The sequence below is a fragment of the Bacillus rossius genome, chromosome 7 (genome assembly GCF_032445375.1).
Source record: "Bacillus rossius redtenbacheri isolate Brsri chromosome 7, Brsri_v3, whole genome shotgun sequence".
NCBI classification, from domain to species: Eukaryota; Metazoa; Arthropoda; class Insecta; order Phasmatodea; family Bacillidae; genus Bacillus; species Bacillus rossius.
In genome coordinates this window covers 71536359-71555918 of record NC_086335.1, presented here as the reverse complement: position 1 = coordinate 71555918, position 19560 = coordinate 71536359, and the positions used below count along the sequence as shown (strand labels likewise).

At 40.3% G+C, this 19560-nt stretch overlaps 1 protein-coding gene across 4 annotated transcripts; it reads right to left on the bottom strand.

Moving 5' to 3' along the window:
* Positions 1 to 386: 386 nt before the first annotated feature.
* Positions 387 to 13828, bottom strand: LOC134534361 (neurogenic locus protein delta-like). 4 transcript variants are annotated; one of them, XM_063372790.1, is made up of 9 exons: positions 13704 to 13828; positions 9148 to 9262; positions 6452 to 6629; positions 6155 to 6274; positions 4980 to 5040; positions 4033 to 4163; positions 3582 to 3642; positions 2338 to 2468; positions 387 to 1397 (listed from the first exon to the last, which is right to left on the bottom strand). In XM_063372790.1, exons 1-9 carry the CDS (start codon positions 13775 to 13777, stop codon positions 1201 to 1203), a joined length of 1068 nt encoding a protein of 355 aa, XP_063228860.1. In that variant the 5' UTR covers positions 13778 to 13828; the 3' UTR covers positions 387 to 1200. The 4 variants fall into 4 exon arrangements, with proteins under 4 accessions (XP_063228860.1, XP_063228859.1, XP_063228861.1 ...); XM_063372789.1 differs by having other exon boundaries at positions 13156 to 13763; XM_063372791.1 differs by lacking the exon at positions 13704 to 13828 and adding an exon at positions 13156 to 13235 and having other exon boundaries at positions 9148 to 9254.
* Between the last annotated feature and the right edge of the window lie 5732 nt (positions 13829 to 19560).

Sequence of the window (19560 nt, the reverse complement as noted above, 5' to 3'; positions counted from 1 at the left end):
AGTGAGGAAGTTACCTATATTCTACGTTTATTAATTTTTTAGGCCCCATGAAATGGCATTAAGTATGCATAATATATATCACCTGATGCGTGTTTTGATGCTATACAATATGCAAAAATGCTTTACCCAAAAAATAAAATTTTAAATTTGTATATTCTATGGTAACGGCGCTTGAAGAAACAAGGACGGTGCTAACGGCAGTCGGCATGTGCTAGAGAGAGAGAGAGTGCGCCACTGACTTCCACACGGCAGTGATCCCTGGTAGCAGTGCGTCTGTTGCTCTCTCTCTCGTCACCCGCCGACACGTCTTCGTTCAGGTGCAACAGCACAGACCAGGTCTGGGTGACTCCGAGGAACTGAACTCCAGGGGAAAGAAACTCAAAAACTCAAGTCTATTATTTTATTTTAAAGCTAGAATATATAAAATGCAATTTATTTCTGAGGTGATGACAAATTACTGTACAATAATAAATAATTAAATACAACAAAATTCACTTACATTAGCAAAAATTTGTGCCATTTATTAAATATTTTTATTGAAAGGTCACGGATAGAAAAAATAAATAAAATAAGTAAAACTACAATCACCTACTTCTCGTAACTAAACTAGCGCAATAAATTAACTACTATGTACACCTAACAGAACCATTGAGCATTGTGCCTCGCGAGCTCTCGGCTGACATCCAGGCCGAGGAAATAAGTTGTTAAATGCACGTGTTTGTTGTGTCGCGCATAAAGTTCACCAGTTTGTGAAAGTTACAACTTTTTTTGTGATTTTATGAAAGTATCATCTATGCTAGAATTATGGTAATAATTAAAAGTTTTTTTATAAACATTATTTCAGTAGTGAAATAAAGGTTGATTTTGGTAATGTAAATAAAAATTTTAATAACTAAAAGAGATAACTTTAAATAAAATTGAGTGAAACTCTTGTGTATGGCAGATGTTTAAAACTAATACAACATATATTATTAAATAGAAATAAAATCTAGCTTGCCTATAAATGTGCGTCAGTGTGATTCTTGGCGTGTATGGTATATATAAATACCAATTTTTACCTTATTTCCAACACCTGTTACAAATTGTTGAGATTTTTGTTTTGTCAGAGGTTGTCTGGAACAGGGAGTTGCTGATGAGGTGACTGTGTTAGTAACAAACAGTTGTTGAGAGAGCCGCAGGTAGGCCCCCCCGGGGCGGCCCTCAGGGCTCCTGGAGCGTGGCGTTGGCGTCGAGCGGGGCGGGCGTGGTGCTGGAGGTGGTGTACTTCTCCACCTCGCAGCTGCGGCCGGTGTAGCCCTCGGCACACAGGCAGCGGTAGCCGCCGTCCTCCTCGCTGAGGCTCACGCACGTCGCTCCGTTCTCGCAGGCGTCGGGGTGGTCGCGGCAGTGCGTCAGCTCTGCGGGCAGGCAACACTGCACTGGCAGCCTGTGTGCTTTCATTCTGTGTTGTTGTTTTTTTTTTTTTTTATAAAGATAGAATGTGTTTCAACAAATATTAGACTCATATTTCTAAGTATTAATTTTGATTAAAGTAGCTTGGCTTCTGGGTTGTAGCCGTGTCCTTGGCAAATTATTCACCAACGTTTCGGTCGACATTGCAGTCACCATCATCAGGGAGCAGTTACCTACTTCTCCCTGATGATGGTGACTTCAATCTCGACCGAAACGTCGGTGAATTATTTGCCAAGGACGCGGCTAAAACCCAGAAGCCAAGCTACTTCAGGCACTGGCCGTGAAAGTCTGCGAACATTATTAATTTTGACTAGCCGAAGCAGTATTTGCTTTATTTACTTAAGAACATTAATGCTGTTAAATTATTGTACAGCAATTGAGTTATATTTATATTCTAAAATAGTACCAATATTTATAATAATAAATTTTTTGATGCTGGTAGCAGTAACCTTGGTAAACTTCTGTGTGTGTCATAATTGAGGGCACTATTTGTTTCGAATTGAGTAATTATAGAGTTCAGTGCCCCATCTGATGAGATTAGTTGTGGAAACTTTGAATATTTAAAAATTGCAGAAATTTTTGATACCTACTTACAATGTAAAAAATTCTACAGTTTGCATCACTGCACTACCAGCGTATTTAGTTCTCTCAGAATTTTTTATTTCCGTACAATGTTTTCCTGTCTTCATATAATTACTTTTCACATTTTATGGGTACTTTTTCATAATGCATCTGTATTTTTTCTCTCTGTAGATCAGCTTACTACATCTGATTTTAAGTATTATTGTATTAATTTTATAAAAATTTCATTTAAACTTTAATTGACGTTCGATGATCCAGCAACATCGCCAGTGCCGTGCCGCGAGGGGCGAGACGAGCACGCACCTTGGTCGCACAGCGCTCCGCCCCAGCCCGGCTCGCAGTTGCACTCCCACGGCCGGTTGCACGAGCCGTGCTTGCAGCCGGGGTACGGGAAGCACGTGTCGCAGTTCTTGCCCCACCAGCCGACACGGCACCTGCACACACCCGAGGCCACGAGCTCAGTTGGGACACGGCTGTGTTTCCTTACTCCCGTGGTCTAAGAACATTGGCTTCTTCGGCCTTAAGCAACTGAATTATTCACACCGTTAGGTTTTTAATAACGGGTAATGCTTTTAAAGAGGCTCCTTATGCTAGGTATTATAACAATGGTGTTCAGATATGGTTTACAAACTAATTAACTTTGTTTTAAGACAGCTAGTTCAAATATGATTGTGTGCTCCTGAAAATGAAAATGAAAATTGACCCGTGGTTCCCCGCCGGAGGCATGGACCGGGGCCGACACTCGCAGGAGCCGGCTGTCCTGCCCGAGGGACACACAGCTGTCGTGCCAGCCAGGCTGGAGAGATGTGGCGTGCAGCAGCGACGGAGCGAATGGTGGGGACACTGGAGTACTGTGCAGCAGCCCGCCATGTTTATCACTTGCGTAAAAACCCGGGTTGGACCCACAGGAATCGAACCCAGAACTGAACTCAACCACCACGCTTGTGTACTCCAAATTGATTAAAATTTTGTTCTTCATTAAAAATTTATTGATGGGTAAACTGCAGGTGGAGTCATTTCTTGATTTACTTGACGGAACTTTCCAATAGTAAACCAGCTTTTTCTTAGACCACCTTTTTCCAGTCATTGCCCTGTTCGATCACAGTTCTGTGCAGTCTCGTTCCACAGTACGTTCAGGACTTAGCAACTACATCTTGGCACCTTAACTCATCACACAGTACTCTTTGAATAGAAAAATAGAATGAATGATTATTTGACCAATGTGTATGTACCCAAACACAAGATACACGATAAGAAAAACTGTTTTTGAAACACACATGCAAATAGTACAGAAAATGGTAGAGTAGTCAAAATTTAACAAGTCAAAACATAGCTGCACAAGCAAACAATAGTGTTTGCTGGAGTATTGTTCAGAGTATTGGCTTTACGTGTTCATATCTATTAGTGTTTGTCTGCTCTTCCTGGTTGTCATTCATTCAGTGGGGCAATCATTCCATTGTATTTGGTCGTGTTCATTTCAGCCTCTGATGTGATTCCTACTTTAAGCTAAACATGTGCTGATCTGGAGACAGAGCGCTGTGCGTTACCTGCACTCGTCGGGCTTCCTGCAGTAGCCGCGCTCTCGGTTGCAGTTCTCCGCGCAGATGGCTGGAACAACACCACCACACCATCACACATCGCAGCGTTCCCACGAGCCGCTACCTCGGCTGGCTGAGCCTAGCGAGCAGCAGAGCGTCCATGTTTGAGGCCTGCATCTCACAACACCTGTCTTTCTAAAGAATGGATCTAATCAACACAATTGTTTTTTGTGCACTAACTAATTAAGATTGATATACGTAAAGGCGTCCTTAAGGTTATGAATCATGGCCTGATGTTTTGTTATGATAGAAACTGGGAACTTTATTTACCCGTTTGCAAAGTGGGTTGTCCAGCTTCTATATACCTGCAGGTATGCAAGTAATTGCTATTATGGACAGTGATGAGCAGATGAGAAAGTGATGCGCTACCGGGCTGGTGGAATGAAAGCGTGGCACTCACGGGTCTGACACAGGATGCCGGTGAAGCCCTCGTGGCAGCGGCACTCCAGGGGGCGGTTGCAGTAGCCGTGCTGGCAGCCCGGGAGCACCTGGCAGTCCTCGCAGGTACGCCCCGCCCAGCCCAGCCGGCACCTGCGCACACGTCGCTCTCGTCACCCTCGTCACCCTGCTGCGGCACTGCTGCCAACTGCCTCAGTCGGGTCAGGGGGGTCCAAACCCCTCACATCCAGAGATAGAAAATAACAGCAATTTTGCTATGTGAGGTTACAAAGATACCATTTTGGAAGCATTATTGTAATCCTTTGGGGGCAACATTAGCGTATTTTCTCCATATTACAACCCTCATACACAGAAACAGCAGGAATTGTGTTTCAAAGTACAGTCTATATTCCATGCTAGTTCGCACATGTGTAAGTATGTCTTTCATACAAACTGGACATGTGTATTTCATGTATTTATTAACATTTATACACACACACACACACAATTTATGACTTGTCTGAACGAAATAAATCAGTTGACTTTAGAAACAAGTATTAAAATAATTAAATAAAAATAAACAAAAAAGGTCACATTTCTTTCAAATAAAATTATTAATTAAAATTTCAATGTGTAAATGTTGAAGTACTAAAATTCTACTATTCCCTGAGATATTGATGTTACAATCAATTTTCTTTATAAAATTCAAAAAATTCCATTATAAAGATTATTTACTGAGATAATGATATATTGGTTATACTGGCCCCCCTCCTTCACACGTCCTGACGGCCTGGGCTAAAAGAACACTGCGTCACGCAGAGCACACTGACCAGTCTCAGCCCACACTTGTTCCAGCTGGTCAACTGCGCGATGATCATACTTAAATCGCAATGCTTACGTGAATAGTAGGTTACTGTACTTAGTTGACTACCTAATAAACACGAACATGTTTCCTTCCGTAGTTGTTACCTGCATTCCCCGGGCCACTGGCAGTACCCTCTGGTCTTGTGGCAGTCGTTGTGGCATATGGCTGCAACAACAATCATACCTCGCTGCATCTCTGGACTGCAGGTGCCTCTACCCCGCCCTGAGGCAGGGCGAGGACTGCAGCCTGAAGGGCTCTGAACCTGCGGATATCGACTATAGTGCTCACAATTGGTCAAAAACATTTACAACCACTTGAAAAAATTTGTCAAACAATCCAAAAGTACAAATAATTAGTCAATTTAAGAGGTAACACACATTTATGAATGGTAGAATATCCACAGACATGCCATCTCTGTGACCTATTGTACAAGGGCATGTCCAGCTCGGAACAGGGAGGGTGGTGCATTTCCCAGTTTCGACCTTTGTCATGGAGGAAGTTCCGTGAGGCCATGTGTAACAAAAGGAAACATTATTTGATAAAAACATATTTCTAAACAAAACTGTGTATTTGATACAAATTTTCTCTAACTAAAGGGTCTTGGACTTTGTTTTATTTATTTTATCCTCTTCGGAAGGGGGACAGAACACCTCCCCTCCCCTCGAATATGCCCGTGCTCCGAGATAAACCTCATTTACTTGCAAACAGTGATAAGTCCCAGTGTACAAACAGTGTAAATGCACGTAGGTATTTCGAACGAGCAGCTCTTCAGCCAACTTGCAAGGGAATGAGGACATCCCCTGCTGTGGCGGGTGGGGGCTGCAGCGAAGCACGTGATCTCTTGCTTCCTTCGCACACTTTCCTGTGACTAGCTGCAAGCCCATCAGCATTTCCCACTGCCCACAACCATTGGTGTGGGGAACAGGGAATTACCAAACTTTTTGACAACACGTGAAACTTAAGAATTTGTAATAAATTGGCCAAACTGACTGACTCTGTAATGCTGTGTGTATTCTTTTTTCATGCGCTTACAGTGTAACATTTTTATTGCTCTTTGCTAACCTGTGTCTCCTAGCATTGCTGCCAAATCCATAGCACAAAGATGATATACATGGGAGAATAGCATCATATTTTGACGAGGCCCATAGTCTATAATATTCCATAAAGAGGTTCATGTGAATTTGGTCCAGGAGTCTGCAAATGGCAGTGTGTTCCCACGCAGTCAATCCCCGCCTCAATCGTGGACTGTCATGTGGTATGTAGGAGGCGAGCTACTCACGGTCAGAACAGAACATGCCGTCCCAGCCCGGCAGGCAGTTGCAGTCGAAGCTGGCGTTGCAGGAGCCGTACTGGCAGCCAATCAGGCCGATGCACTTGTTGCACAGCTCGCCGTAGAACCCTGCGCACAGTCCAATCAGCACCAGTCAGGCCCTGGCACAGTGACCGCAGGGTGGGCACTTGCACCCCACAGCGACACTCACCCAGCCTCTTGCAGTAGCCCTGCAGGGGGTCGCAGCCCTTACGGCAGAGGGGCACGTGTCTCAGTCCTCCCAGGGACCAGGCAGGGACCACTCACCCAGCTTGCAGCGACACTCCCCTGGCCGCTTGCAGTAGCCTTGCAGGGGGTCGCAGCCCTTGCGGCAGAGGGGCACGTCACACAGGTCTCCGGTCCAGCCTGGCAGGCACTTCACGTCGCCATTGTCCGTGCACACGTAGTGGCTGTTCTGGTTCTCTCTGGCCGGAATCTCGCACGCCTGCCACAGTCACGTCACTGCATCACTGTACGACACAGTCATGTCACTGCTTCACGGTACAACACAGTTGCTCTTTCACAGGAGATTATTCACTTGGAAACCAGTTGCCAAGAAATAGTTGGTTTTTTATTTACAAAAAAAGATTGTGTATATTTGTACAACATATGGCTATGTTTATTTATGTTAATATGAAATTTATGTTAATACGTGTTTAGAAACAGTACTTAATATTTCTTGTCGCGCCTACGATAAATGACGCATAATTTTAAATTTTTTAAACCATACAAATGAATATATATTCAACAATTAGACTTTATTTTGTTATATTATGCTTACCTATTAACGTAGTACGCAGTATATACTAGAACCATATTGAGGGCACGGTTTATAAATATCTTAACTATTGGAGGTATTGGGACATCAAAAAGCATAAATTCATGAACAAGAATCCGAACCCACTATTACTCAGAACATTCTGTTCGTGATACGTCATTCATGTAAATGTACAAATTTACTGATTTTTTGGACCATATTGCAGTGTTGCTCTGTTTGTCATGGAAAAATTCCGAAAATAAAAAAATAATAAAAATATGAAGATAAAAAATTTACAGAAAACAAAACTGAATCAGCTATCGTACAAACGGAACCAACGTATGTCCAAAAAAAACTACATTAAATCAAAATTCCCCATTACATGAATCATTTAATGTGCTAATATCTGTAATTTTACATTATTATTTAATTTCCGTTTACAGAAAATGTGTCTTAAAAGGGCCAATTTCACCATGCGGTCGTTAAACAATGTGTTAACTAACGGTTGTTAAAAATTTAACACTCCGTTCTTAAACAACCGTTGAGCTTTTTCATTTCACCACGCATTTCTTACCATTGATTAGTTACACCTTGTTTTAAGTTTTATTCGCCTAGAAGATTCATATAAAGAAGGCGGTGGCGATGCTATATTGTTACGTATGTGTTGCAGCTTGGTGTGATGTAAAATAAAGTGCGCTATTGAAATTTAATATTTGTTTTGAAACATGGGTGAGAGACGCAAACGTTCTGTTAATTTTACTTCGTATGAAAAGGAACTGCTAGTTGAATTGGTTCAAGAACACGCGAGTACAATAGAAAATAAAAAAACGGATGCCGTTACAAATAAAGAAAAAAATAAATCTTGGGAAATTGTGACGAAGATATTCAATGCTTCAAGCCCTTCCACCAATCGCTGTAGTGATGCTTTGAAGGCGTGCTACGAGAATTTAAAAAGACAAACGAGAAAGGTAGCTGCAAAGGAAAAGTTGGAGATATTTAAAACAGGTATGTAGCAAGGTATTTGGGTATGTAGTAAAAATTATTGTTATATTTTTTTGCCGAAAATATAACCTAGAAAGTGAAGAAATACTACTCAATTAGAAGTTATTTAAGATATAAACTTGATACTGCTTTCAAATTAATATGTATATATATATACCTATACTTGTAAAACAACACTTTAAAAAACCTTTAATTAAAATAATGCTTGACAAAGTCAACATCATCATAATCGTCCAGATAGTTTGATCTTTCTTGAACCCATCTAGGCCTTCTTCGCACATTATCATCATCCTCTTCAAAAATTAAATCGTACATTCGCGCGGCCATTACGAGACACAACTCCTCTTTAAAACAACTGTTTAAGACTTAACCGCCCGAATTTGGGCGGTTAATGTTAAACAACTGTTAACGAACTTAAACACTGTTTAACTTTTGGTGAAATATAATTCACAACTAAACAATGTTTAAGTGTTCTTAACCAATGTTTAAACTCCTTAACCGGCGATGGTGAAATCTGCCCTTAGTAAGTGGGCCAGGCAGAGGGAGGGCCTGTGGTACGTGCGAGCATACAGGTGTGAGAGTCAATATGGCGTCTTAGCACCGCAGCTCTGCTCGAGGCGATGCACTCTCTGCACCGGCCGTCGCACGCTGCTTATGGCTGTGTCTATTGGCCTAGGCCAGTGACTTTCCACGAGTCATAGGCGGTGCGACGTAGTTGGTTTACCTTCTTGAATTGAAACTTTCTTACAGCTTATGTGTTAACTCGAGGTGACGACTTTTAAAACGTAACGAAAATTGCAACGGCAAGGAGTTCGGCGCTCAACGTTGGAGAGGGGAGTTGAGCGTCCCATTCCTTAATATTAGGCAAACATTAGTAAAGCGAAACTACATTGTTGCCTTTCTTTCTTTTTTTTAATTTTGCTGGAAATGACAAATAATTTCTCTTGAATATCTATATTCAATTAGTGAAATTATGAAAAGGACATTAATTTGGTATGTACTTTTTTTTTTTGTTTCATTTTTCAAGTGGATTGTTGCAGAGTGAAGTTTCACATCTGACGCGTTAGTGGCCATGCACCCATTTTTTGGTTACAATTTTGTTTTCTCTTTTTTGTTACTTGTTAGTTTCGCGAGTTTGTGTTTTGAATATCTTGAAGTGACTGTTTTGCGCTGAGTTGAGTCGCTACGGCATGTAGGTAGATACCTGCTTCTTCCACTTGGGCACGTATCTGCTGGCCGGTAGCACGCCCGGCAACAGCGCGGCGCAGATGATGATCAGCCAGAGCCGGGACATGGTTCCTGCCCAGCTGTCTGTGGCCCTGCAACAGGCGTGCAGGAACCGTGGAGGGCGCATGTGCCGCCCTTCAAACCTTCAGTGTTATAATTTAGATTCTGTGCGATACAATCTACATGTTTTACTTATCGCTTAAAATGTATGAATGCACGCTCTACACCTCACCTTCCGCTCTGTTTTCACGCCACTGCCAGCTACAGAGGGTTAACATACAGGACATTATAACCGTGGTTTATAGCAGTGCAGCACACACAGTTGTGAGTAGTGCATGTTGGTTCCTACAACAATGTATTATTCTCAGTGCATGCAGATTTACCAGGACTTTTTCAGCAAGCTGATATGCGTTGTTTTGTGCGAAAGAGGGGGGGGGGGGAGGTTGAAACGTAAAGGTAGGCGAAAAAGAGCTCTGTCGTCTCGACCATTATGACCAATCCAACGGCCCGGGACTTCGACGTTCAACCACTCTCGTACATAGAGATTCCAACGGGGAGGGGCTACATCCTGTTGCCAAATAAAGTTTACAGGTTCACCCTCTACTGATTGGGGGAAGAGCCATTTCTTCGCGCTGCAAGCGAAAAAAAAACCTAGCAGTATTCACGTATGCGTAGAGACCTGAAAAATTCGTGGATTAATTTCGTGATATGCTACAATTCAAATAATTAAACCTTAGTGCTGCTTCTACCACTGGTTCACTGTCTATCTGGGGTAATGAGGGCCAATCAGAGACCCTCACTCACAGAAGTGTCGAGTCACAGATACTCAGTCGAGACGACTCACAAGTCAGCAGCCAATGAACAGGTAGCATTTGCCCGAGTGTGTAGAGTATAGTGAAGTCAATCCTGGAGGTCATTGAACCAGCGAATTTTTCCGGTCTCTTTGTATGCGCTTATCTAAAACTTTTAAGTTACTCTTTAATGGTGGCCTTGAACCAACACACTACAACGCTTACAGTTGATACTAAAAGATTATATGACTCGGATATTCTTTTATGGCCATGCTGTACTATACATGTCAGCAGTTGGTCACTTGCTCAGTACCGACGCGAGAGAAATGGAAAGTAGCGGGCAGGGCCGCGTGGCACGTGCTCGGAAGTGTGAGCCTGGAAGGAGGGGGGAGCAGTACTGTTAGTCGCGGCGAGGAAGTAGGTTGAGCGCGCAGCTGTCGTGCAGGCAGCGCCGCTACGGGACTGTTGCAGCGACCTCACGCCGCACGGCAGAATGATGAGTATGACGGCGTGCTTGCACATCCCTCAACTCTTGAGAATGGAAACACCGGGGCTCGCAAACCCGCCGCGAGACGTCAGCTCACACTTCACCGGACTTTGTAGTGCCCGCAGAGCTGTCCACCCGGTTCGTAATGTAACTTAAAAAAAAAAATAGCAGTTTTTAAATAAAACTTTATGCTGAAAGTATCAACAAAAAAGGAGCAATAAATACTTTAACTCGTTAGAGCAGAATCCCATCTAGCTACAATCAGTGACGAGACAGGATTCTAACTAGCTACAAGCAGTGACGAAGCATTCTAGCTTACCGCAAGCAGTGACGAGCTAACTGCAAGGGGTGATGAGTAGAGACCTGAAAAATTCGCGGATTCATTTCGTGTTATGCTAAAATTTAAATAATTATACCTTAGTGCTGCTTCTGCCACTGGTTCACTGTTAATCTGGAGGACTGAGGGCCAATTAGAGACCCATCACTCATAGAAGCGTCGAATCACAGGCCCACCCAGTCGAGACGACTCACAAGTCAGCAGCCAATGAACAGTTGGCATTTGCCCGAGTGTGTAGTGGAATTGGAGTCTATTCTGAAGGTCATTGAACCCGCGATTTTTTTTCCGGTCTCTAGTGATGAGGTAGTATTTTGCTAACTGCAAGTAGAGACGAGGCAGTATTCTAGCTAACTGTAAGCAGTGACGAGGTGGGATTCCAGTGGGCCGCCTCTCCGCTTCTCTGAGTGACAGAATGTCACTGAATCTTCCCAGCCGCGGTATAACGAGTCTAACAGCTCGGTATTGGTCTGCTGGAGGTTAGGGCCTACTGCAGTTCTCGCTCCAGCCGGGCTTCACACGACCGCGAGGCTGGGTCGAGGTCACGAGGCAGCGAGTTGTACTGAAGGTCACCGTCACCTGCTGAGACTCCAGTTGGACGTGTACACTTCGCGAAAACATCCCGAGACTAGCTGAAAGTTTAAACCGCCTGTGTTTTTTGTGATTGGGTGAATTTCTTTCAAGTACACGTCGACTGTTACAACACCAATCACTGTAACTCGTTGCGGAGGCAAACGCGTCCTGAGTGGCTCGATCAAATAAGACAACGACTTCCCTCGCAGACGGCCGCCAATCACAAGGAAGAAGCCGCTGGTGCGGGTATACCTTGTTGCAGTCTAATTGGCGTTCAGATTTTTTCACGAAAAATGCCTGCCCCTAATTATACAGAAGCTCTCAGTGAATATAATGAATACAAAGTCATATTTGAAGAAAATCACAAAACCATTTCTATTGTTGTAGTTGTAAAAAATGGTTTTATTCGGATTTAAACACCAACTATTAAAAAGTGACGAATATAATAAATAATAATTATTTTATAATAGAACTATTAACTTAAAAGTAGATACCGGAAAAATTCGCGAGTTCATTTCGCGATAGGCTAAAATACAAATCGTTATACCTCAGTGCTGCCTCTGCTATTGGCTCACAACTCACCTGGATGACTCTGGAACAATGAGAAACACACAACCAAAGCTTTATCGAATCGTATTCTGCTTCGCTGGAACGTCTCACAAGACAGCAGCCAATGAGTGGGTGACATTTGACCGAGTGTACGTAGAACTATGGAGTTCATCCTACAGGTCATTGAACCCGCGAATTTTTCCGGTCCCTACTTAAAAGGCATACCTAAACTGTGTGATAATATATTTACATAAAACTAGCAGTATAGGTGGAAGTAGAAACATGTCTATCTATTCTTCCATACAACGCAACAACAAAAAATTACTCCTTTTGCGTACTTTAACATAGTTTATGATGTAAAACTTTATTTAATTAAAACATTTAGAATTGTGAAATACCTACATGAACTCCGCCAAGAAAGAGCGAATTGTGAATGACAAGGCGGTCACGCTACATTGCATCGCTGGAGACAAGACACGGGAGCACTCGGAGGAAACCCCGGCCTGGCATCTGGCCCCGTGAACACACATGCCAACTTCTCTCGACCACCACCCCCGCATGTCACTCTTGCTCGTGACTGTGTCAACTACTGGTCGCGCCTCGCCTGTAGCTGATATCCAGGTTAGTTGTCGCCGGAGACCGGACGCGAGAGGCTAGCATCCAAACAAGTACACCTTCGTACCACTGCTGCGATTTGCCCACATTTTATCTAGGGAGTTGTGAGCCATTGGGAAAACCTAAGCAAAGAAAGTGGCGAACTGCGGACCACCTAGTAGGACGTGACCCGCGTGTGCATGTGCAGGCCCGTGGAGTCTATCCTGGGGGGGGGGGGGGGGGGCTGCAGTGGCCACGGCCACTCGGACCAGCCCGGGACACGCCTCGCAGCCAATGGGCAGTCTGCTCTGGCAGAGACCACGCCCCCGGCTCCAGACAGGGCGTAGCCACGACTTGGTGAAGGAGGGATCCAGTATAATCTTTTATACATTTTTTTTTAAATGAGTAATTCTTACGACTAAATTTTAAAATAAAATTATCGTCACTTTTAATTCTAACGCAAAACTATAATTTTTTAAAAACTCCGACGTTTACACATATAAAATTAAGTAATGATTTCGCTTGATGAAATAAAACAGAACATTTTGTTAGTTTGGTTCGTATTTAATTGTTTTTAATACTTTGTTCTCAAGTCAATTGGTTGATATCGCTAAAACGAGCCACAAAAGCACGTACAACAATGCACCGAGGGCCTACCTGAGCTGCTGATGCTGGCGCAGTCGTCGCCGGCTGCAGACTGGCTGGTCGTGACAGTGACCGCGACACACTTCCCTGACCCACTCGCTAACAGTACCGCGGTGCAACGAACTCCCCCTCCAGGCGGTGCAGCTCCCCCCCCTCCCCCCTCCAGGGAGCCCTGGAGCACCAGGAGGGAACCAGGCGGCGCTGCCCTGCTCGCGCCAGTAGGGGGAGCGAGGCACGCTACCACTGCTCCGCCAGAGCGACACGTTCACGAGACGCAAGTATTGCTCGTGTGCTGCTTCAGGGCGAAGTGATGTTGCATGGTTTATATGAAGGCAAGGGGGTAGGCCCTCGTAATATGGATGCTCCTGTATTACCATCAAACTACGTATTTAATCATTGTTATTTACATTTTATACTGAAAATATTCTGAATACATTGTGAATACTACCTTCAATTAAAACTAAAAATAAAAATAAAAACAACTAAACTGTGTCTTGAAGTTGTTGAACATGAATATTACCACACGAGATCCCACAAATACTCGAGCAGGATCCACTCACTCGCAGGGGCCAGTGCCTCCACCTGAGTCACGCCTGAGCTCGCTGTCGGCCCGGCTGCTCAGCAGGCAACTCATGCTCCTGAGTGCCTCGGCTCGAGCGAGTGTTGTGGCCACCGACACCTCCGCACAGCCAGAGACGTCCCTCTGTGCCTGACGCCCGCCGCGCAGCAGCTCAGCTAGCACTCTTCTGAGGGGGCCTGCCTGCCTGCACTTGCAAAAGCATTGCTGTGAAAACGTGTTTGATGTCAAAACTATGTCTTATGGAAAACTATCTATATTTTATTATTTTTTCCTGATTACATGCACGTAGTCCAACATACCAGCCCCCCGTCCAGGTCGCACGGATCTGCGCCCCCGGGAGTGGTGGTGGAGGGGCATGCTCCCAAAGGGCAGGGCACGGCGGGACGAGAATAGGGCCCGCCGACCAGTGACCCGCTAACGCGATTAGCCGCGTGGCTGCACCACTGAGGCTTCCCTGCGCCGGCGGCATGTCCTCGTGGGACTGCCGGGTGACCCCCCACTTGCTGCACGGACTCCGCACTTGCTCCGCGGCACTTTCATCGTGATCATTTGGACGGTCCGGGAGCGACAATTTAATGAACTGAATTTGTTAGAAGAGTTTGGATATTGTCTCCTTCCTTCCCCCTCAACGTCGTGGACCGATGAGTGACAACGATCACCAGATATCTTTCAGCCAGCGGAAACTCTACAGGAGAAGCTGCTGCTGCAATACTCCCTGAGACGGATAAGAGGACGCGTGCCCCTGCTATGTCACAGGGTACAGTCCCTTGATCTCATCGCCTCTATGGAGCGACATCTGACAAGAACTGGCATGACTAGCTACTCTCGAGGCAAACTCGTCTGACGGCGGAACTTGCCGTCGGCTGTGACTGCAGCAAGAGTCTGGAATTGAAGAAAGCTCTTTATTCCTAAGAAAGAATCTTGAATAAAAGAACAACTTGGGCTACACAGAAAACAAATTTACGGTATTTTTTTACTACAAAAGTTTCCTTTGGAAACCAGTTGCCAAGAAATAGATTGTCATAAGTAATTCAAGATGGATATTTGTACAAAACCAAGCTTTGGTTATTTTTTTGCACATATGAAATACGTTTTTCCAGTTAATACTGGACATTTATTACAAAAATTGACGCAATATTTAATATTTTAATTTTTTTTCGTTCAAGCTTAATTTTTGTAATCCATGGAAAATATTTTCAATAATTGGATTTATTTGGTTTTAGTATTATGCTTATTAATGTGAAGAGTAATACTAGAAAGTTGTTCAAGGATAGGTTCACAAATAATTATAACTATTGGAAATACTTGAACATAACAACATTATTTTTCGCGTAAGAATACGAACCCAGTATTACTGCAAACATTATGTTATAGTGCTACAGTAGTTTTCATGTAAATGTACAAATTTACAAACATCTGTATTTGACATGAGTATTTTTTGTTTCATTTATTATAAAAAAAAAATCAGGAAAATAAATGAATTACTGCAGTACATCCAACAATTAGAGACTGAATATTCGCGGTTTCTATTACCTCGATTTTTTTTTATTTTGCGAAATTGAATCACTAAGGTGTGAAACAATGGTATGTTGGTTTAAAAAATAATGTTAATTAAGTGCTTAAAATTGTATTGGGTACCAATAAAAAAAATTAAATCTGCCAACAGTAATTTTTATATTTTGAGAAATTCAACCCCTTTAGGAGTGAAAAAGGAGTAAGTACTTTTAGGATTAATAATTTCTTTTCCGAATTTAATTAAGAATAATGAATGAGTTTGGGTGCTAATAATGATCGTACGAAAACTTCCAACCACAATTTTCACGTTTTGTTAATCCAACCCCTAAGTAGTGAAAAAGGGTGAGTATGGTTTTACGATAAATAATTACATCTCAAAATTTAATTTAGCGTAATAAATGGTTCTGGGTACTAAAACTAAAGATATTACCAACAACAATTTTGTTATATTTTGTAAAATTCAACTTCAAAGTTGTGAAAAATGGGTATGTATTTTTTATGAATAATAATTACATACATGAATTTAATTAAGCAATAAATGAATTGGGTACAAATTATAAAAATTACGATAACTACCAATCACAATTTAAAAATTTTGCGAAATTCTACACCTGAATGGTAAAAAAGGGGTAAGTATATTTTCCAGATTAATAATTATAATACCGAATTTTTTAAGCATAAAAAGTTATTTTCAGTACCAATAATAAACATACGAAATATAAGTACATACTAACCACAATTTTACCATTTTGTAAATTCAACCCCTAAGGAGTGCAAAAGATGTAAATGTGGTTTGAAGATATTTAACTAAAGCTCCGAAGCTATATATATAAAAAAAACCTAGGAACCAATAATATATACAAAAAACTACTAACCACAATTTTACTATTTTCGAAATTCTTACATTATGGGGGGTGGGTGGAAAGGGTGAAAATGGTTATAAGATAAATGATTTTAACTTAGAATTTAGGCTAATTAAGAGAAATAAAAAACACTAGGTACAAATAATAAACATACGATCACTACAAACCACAATATTGCCATTTTGTTTAATTCTAATGATTTAAAACAAAAATGGAACACTTCCAATTCAGTTAACACTAGAAGTAGGTAAGAAAAAAAACTTACATCTAAAGTAACATTTGCTTATTTTTGTTTAGTAAATTCCTTCTTTAAATGAGGCGAAGGCAGGGAAAGTTTTCAATAATTTAAAAAATCATATCTCCTATTTTAATTAAGTAAGACTTGAATTAAATGGTAAGATTTAATAAACTTAAAATTATTATTTTACTCAATTCCAAATTCCGCTCCTAAATGGTGTAAAGAGGTAAATTTCGGTGGGAAAGAAATACATGTTTTCAAATCTACTAAAACTAAGTGTTCGAATTTTAAAATGAACAAGCACATAGAGTTACGAATTAAATTGTTTAGTTTTTCTGGATTTTGTATTTTAAGGGTGGGAAAAGGCCATAAGTTATGTTTTGTCATAAAAAATCAATATCTCCACAGCAAATAAAGCTGGATGTAAAAAACTTAGCATAAATAAAGTAAATAATTTATTGCGGAGAGTACTTTCATCATAAGTTACCTATTTGAAATGATTTATAGACATACAAAATCTTCTAATAGGTTAGGGGAAATATAGAAAAAATAATTGTTTTCACATTAAAAATAAATATATTCTGATTTAATGATATAGGAAATTATAAATAAACATACTTTCAGATATCTTCTCTTATGTAACCTTCTCCGCAATATCACCGCTTAAGTTGTAACAGGTGTGAACTGTAGGTACTGCAACTATGTATATTTCCAGCCCAGATTAAGTAATAATTTATTTTAATTTATATTTATTCGTTCCATGTATATATTTTTATTATTTGAAAACTCTTTGTATTTAATATGTACATCTACGTAATTGAAACTCGATGACAAAAACGAACATTTGAGACTAGAAATTGCAAGGACCCCTCTAGGTGCAATTGAAATTTAAAAGGTAAATTGCTAAATTGACACCGTGTTTATTAATGCAAAATGTTATTCCTATATGTATTAATTCAAATTTTATGTGAGATTTAATGTTCCGCGCTATTGTTGCGCGCGGAATTGATGTGTTTTATTTAAAATAATGTAACTATCATTAGTTCTCGGCCAATCAGGAGCCATATTTTAAATGTGGCACGCATTGTTAAATTACTTAAATTAAGAAGGTTTTTAGGAGAATGTAATGGCCTATTAATGCATGGACACGTATAAGACGTCGTCGGAAATTTATCCTGAAATATAGCTAATGAGAAATAGGCATCCGCACCAAAGGATGTAAATAATGTATTGTTAAAGTGTCAGTGAATATTAATAGGGCTTTATCCAAAAGGATAAAGATACTAGGAGTGTATAAATACGTGAGTAAGAAATGATGACTGTGTCTGTTACTCCATTTCGTTAGTACGAAACACATAGCACATCCATACTTAGTTATTCTGCGGCCTAATTTCGAGAGAAACATTGAGAAACTGAAATATTGTAAAATTAACTACGTGAATCTAATTTGACACTCTATTTTAACACACAACTGTAATTACCCAGTGGTCTGGGAGAGAAAGCATCAGAGCTCTACCGACTTAAGTTATTTTGATCTAGTCGAGGTAAAGACTTGTGTAAATCCTAATTATATACTGAATCTGTGAATGAGATTTTCGAACAAAAGAGACACTTGATTAGTTAATTAATGTGCGCATCGTCACTCCAGACATTTGTCAATATATAGGCCTATGTGTTCTGCAGTGCCAACAATGGTTAGGATTTTGAAAAGAAATAAATATTTTTACTTTTGATATAAACCTGAGATACTTTGAATTTCATTAATAAATAACTAAAATTACCATTGTGTTTTTATGATATTGTAATCTACTTATTACCAACTGTATCCATACCTATAAATTATATGTGTGTACCTATATATGTGTCAATACAAGTAAATAGCAACAGCAGTTAAGCTAGTAGTAACTGCACATAATAAACTGACTTACCAAAGTGGTTTTAATTTAAAAAAAAAAATATTATGGAATCTATTAAATCAGCATTGACAAGATAAATTTAAACTCTTTTTAAAATATATATTTATTATAATTATTTTGGAGTTCACATCTGAGGTTAAAAAAAAAAGGGGGGGGGGGGGGGAGTATGTTTTGTGTTTGTTTGGTTTGACGAATATTGCCATTTTTACTTCGTTCTGAATTTTTACATTGGCATTCCTGAGGGGGAAAAGGTGAAAGGGAATCCATTTTGGGATTTTAAGTACTGTTAAGTAAACTAAGAATCAACTAATACGTTTGATAAGATATTTGATGCCTGTACTCTACATTTCAACTGAAGATTCCATTTTATCAAATATCCTTAAATAATGGGAGGTATTTGTAATAAATTGAAATTATTTAATTATTCTAAAAATAGCTTTAACCATAGTAAATAAAAGTGTCAGTGTTAAGGATGGCATAAACTTAGTTAAAATAATTTAGGTGCGAGTATAACCATTTTTTTTTTTTAAATATCTATCTCATGAAATGAAAATAAGGTAATTATTGTGATTTCATCAAGGTTAAAATATATCTTCGAACATTCTGAAACAGAAGTTTTAAAATTAGATACTTAATCTATATGTACTAAAAACTAAAAAGGTCTACGCATAAATACTTACTTCAAAAAATATTCTTAAACAGTAATGTTCTGAAATAAATCTTTTATGCACTTAACAATTTAGTGTATCTATTTATTTAGTAAAAGTGTTTGGAATTTTCACATAATTTTTTTAATGGTACGAATTTAGCAATACTCAGAAATTTCGCGAGCGAAGCCGCGGATTATTAGCTAGTAATTTAATAAATGACCATTAATGTTGACCTATGTACAGTAACGTGCTTCGTTTTGAATCCAGGTCAGCTTTAAATTAACTTAATTTAAATTAATTTAAATTGTTCTTTCAACCAATTTACAGAAGTTTTAGTTTTAAATAATTAAAAAAGTAAATACTTAATAAAACTTTTTTTTTAGCCATTTTAATTATTAAATATAATTATTGAATAAAATGGCTGCTAAACTAAATACTGTCGGAATAGGGATTTTACTCTATGATAAAAATTAGTTCTAACATTTTGAAAGCATATAAATAACATTTACTATTTAAAAATTTGTTTGCAGCTCACGTATTCGGAAGCAAGGTAAGAAAAAATAAATTTAAAGCGAAACAGAAAAATTGCGTTTTGCGCATGCGTGCAGGTTGCGAGCAGTGGATCGAATCAGCTGGAGGAGGCAGAGCTCTGAGC

Coding starts and splice junctions, on each gene's coding strand:
- LOC134534361 (XM_063372789.1), bottom strand. CDS start 13,520: ATGGTAATACAGGAGCATCCATATTACGAGGGCCTACCCCCTTGCCTT. Junction 4,164..4,979: donor CAGTGGCCCGGGGAATGCAG/GTAACAACTACG, acceptor ACGTGTGCGCAG/GTGCCGGCTGGGCTGGGCGG. Junction 1,398..2,337: donor CGGAGCGCTGTGCGACCAAG/GTGCGTGCTCGT, acceptor GCCTGCCCGCAG/AGCTGACGCACTGCCGCGAC.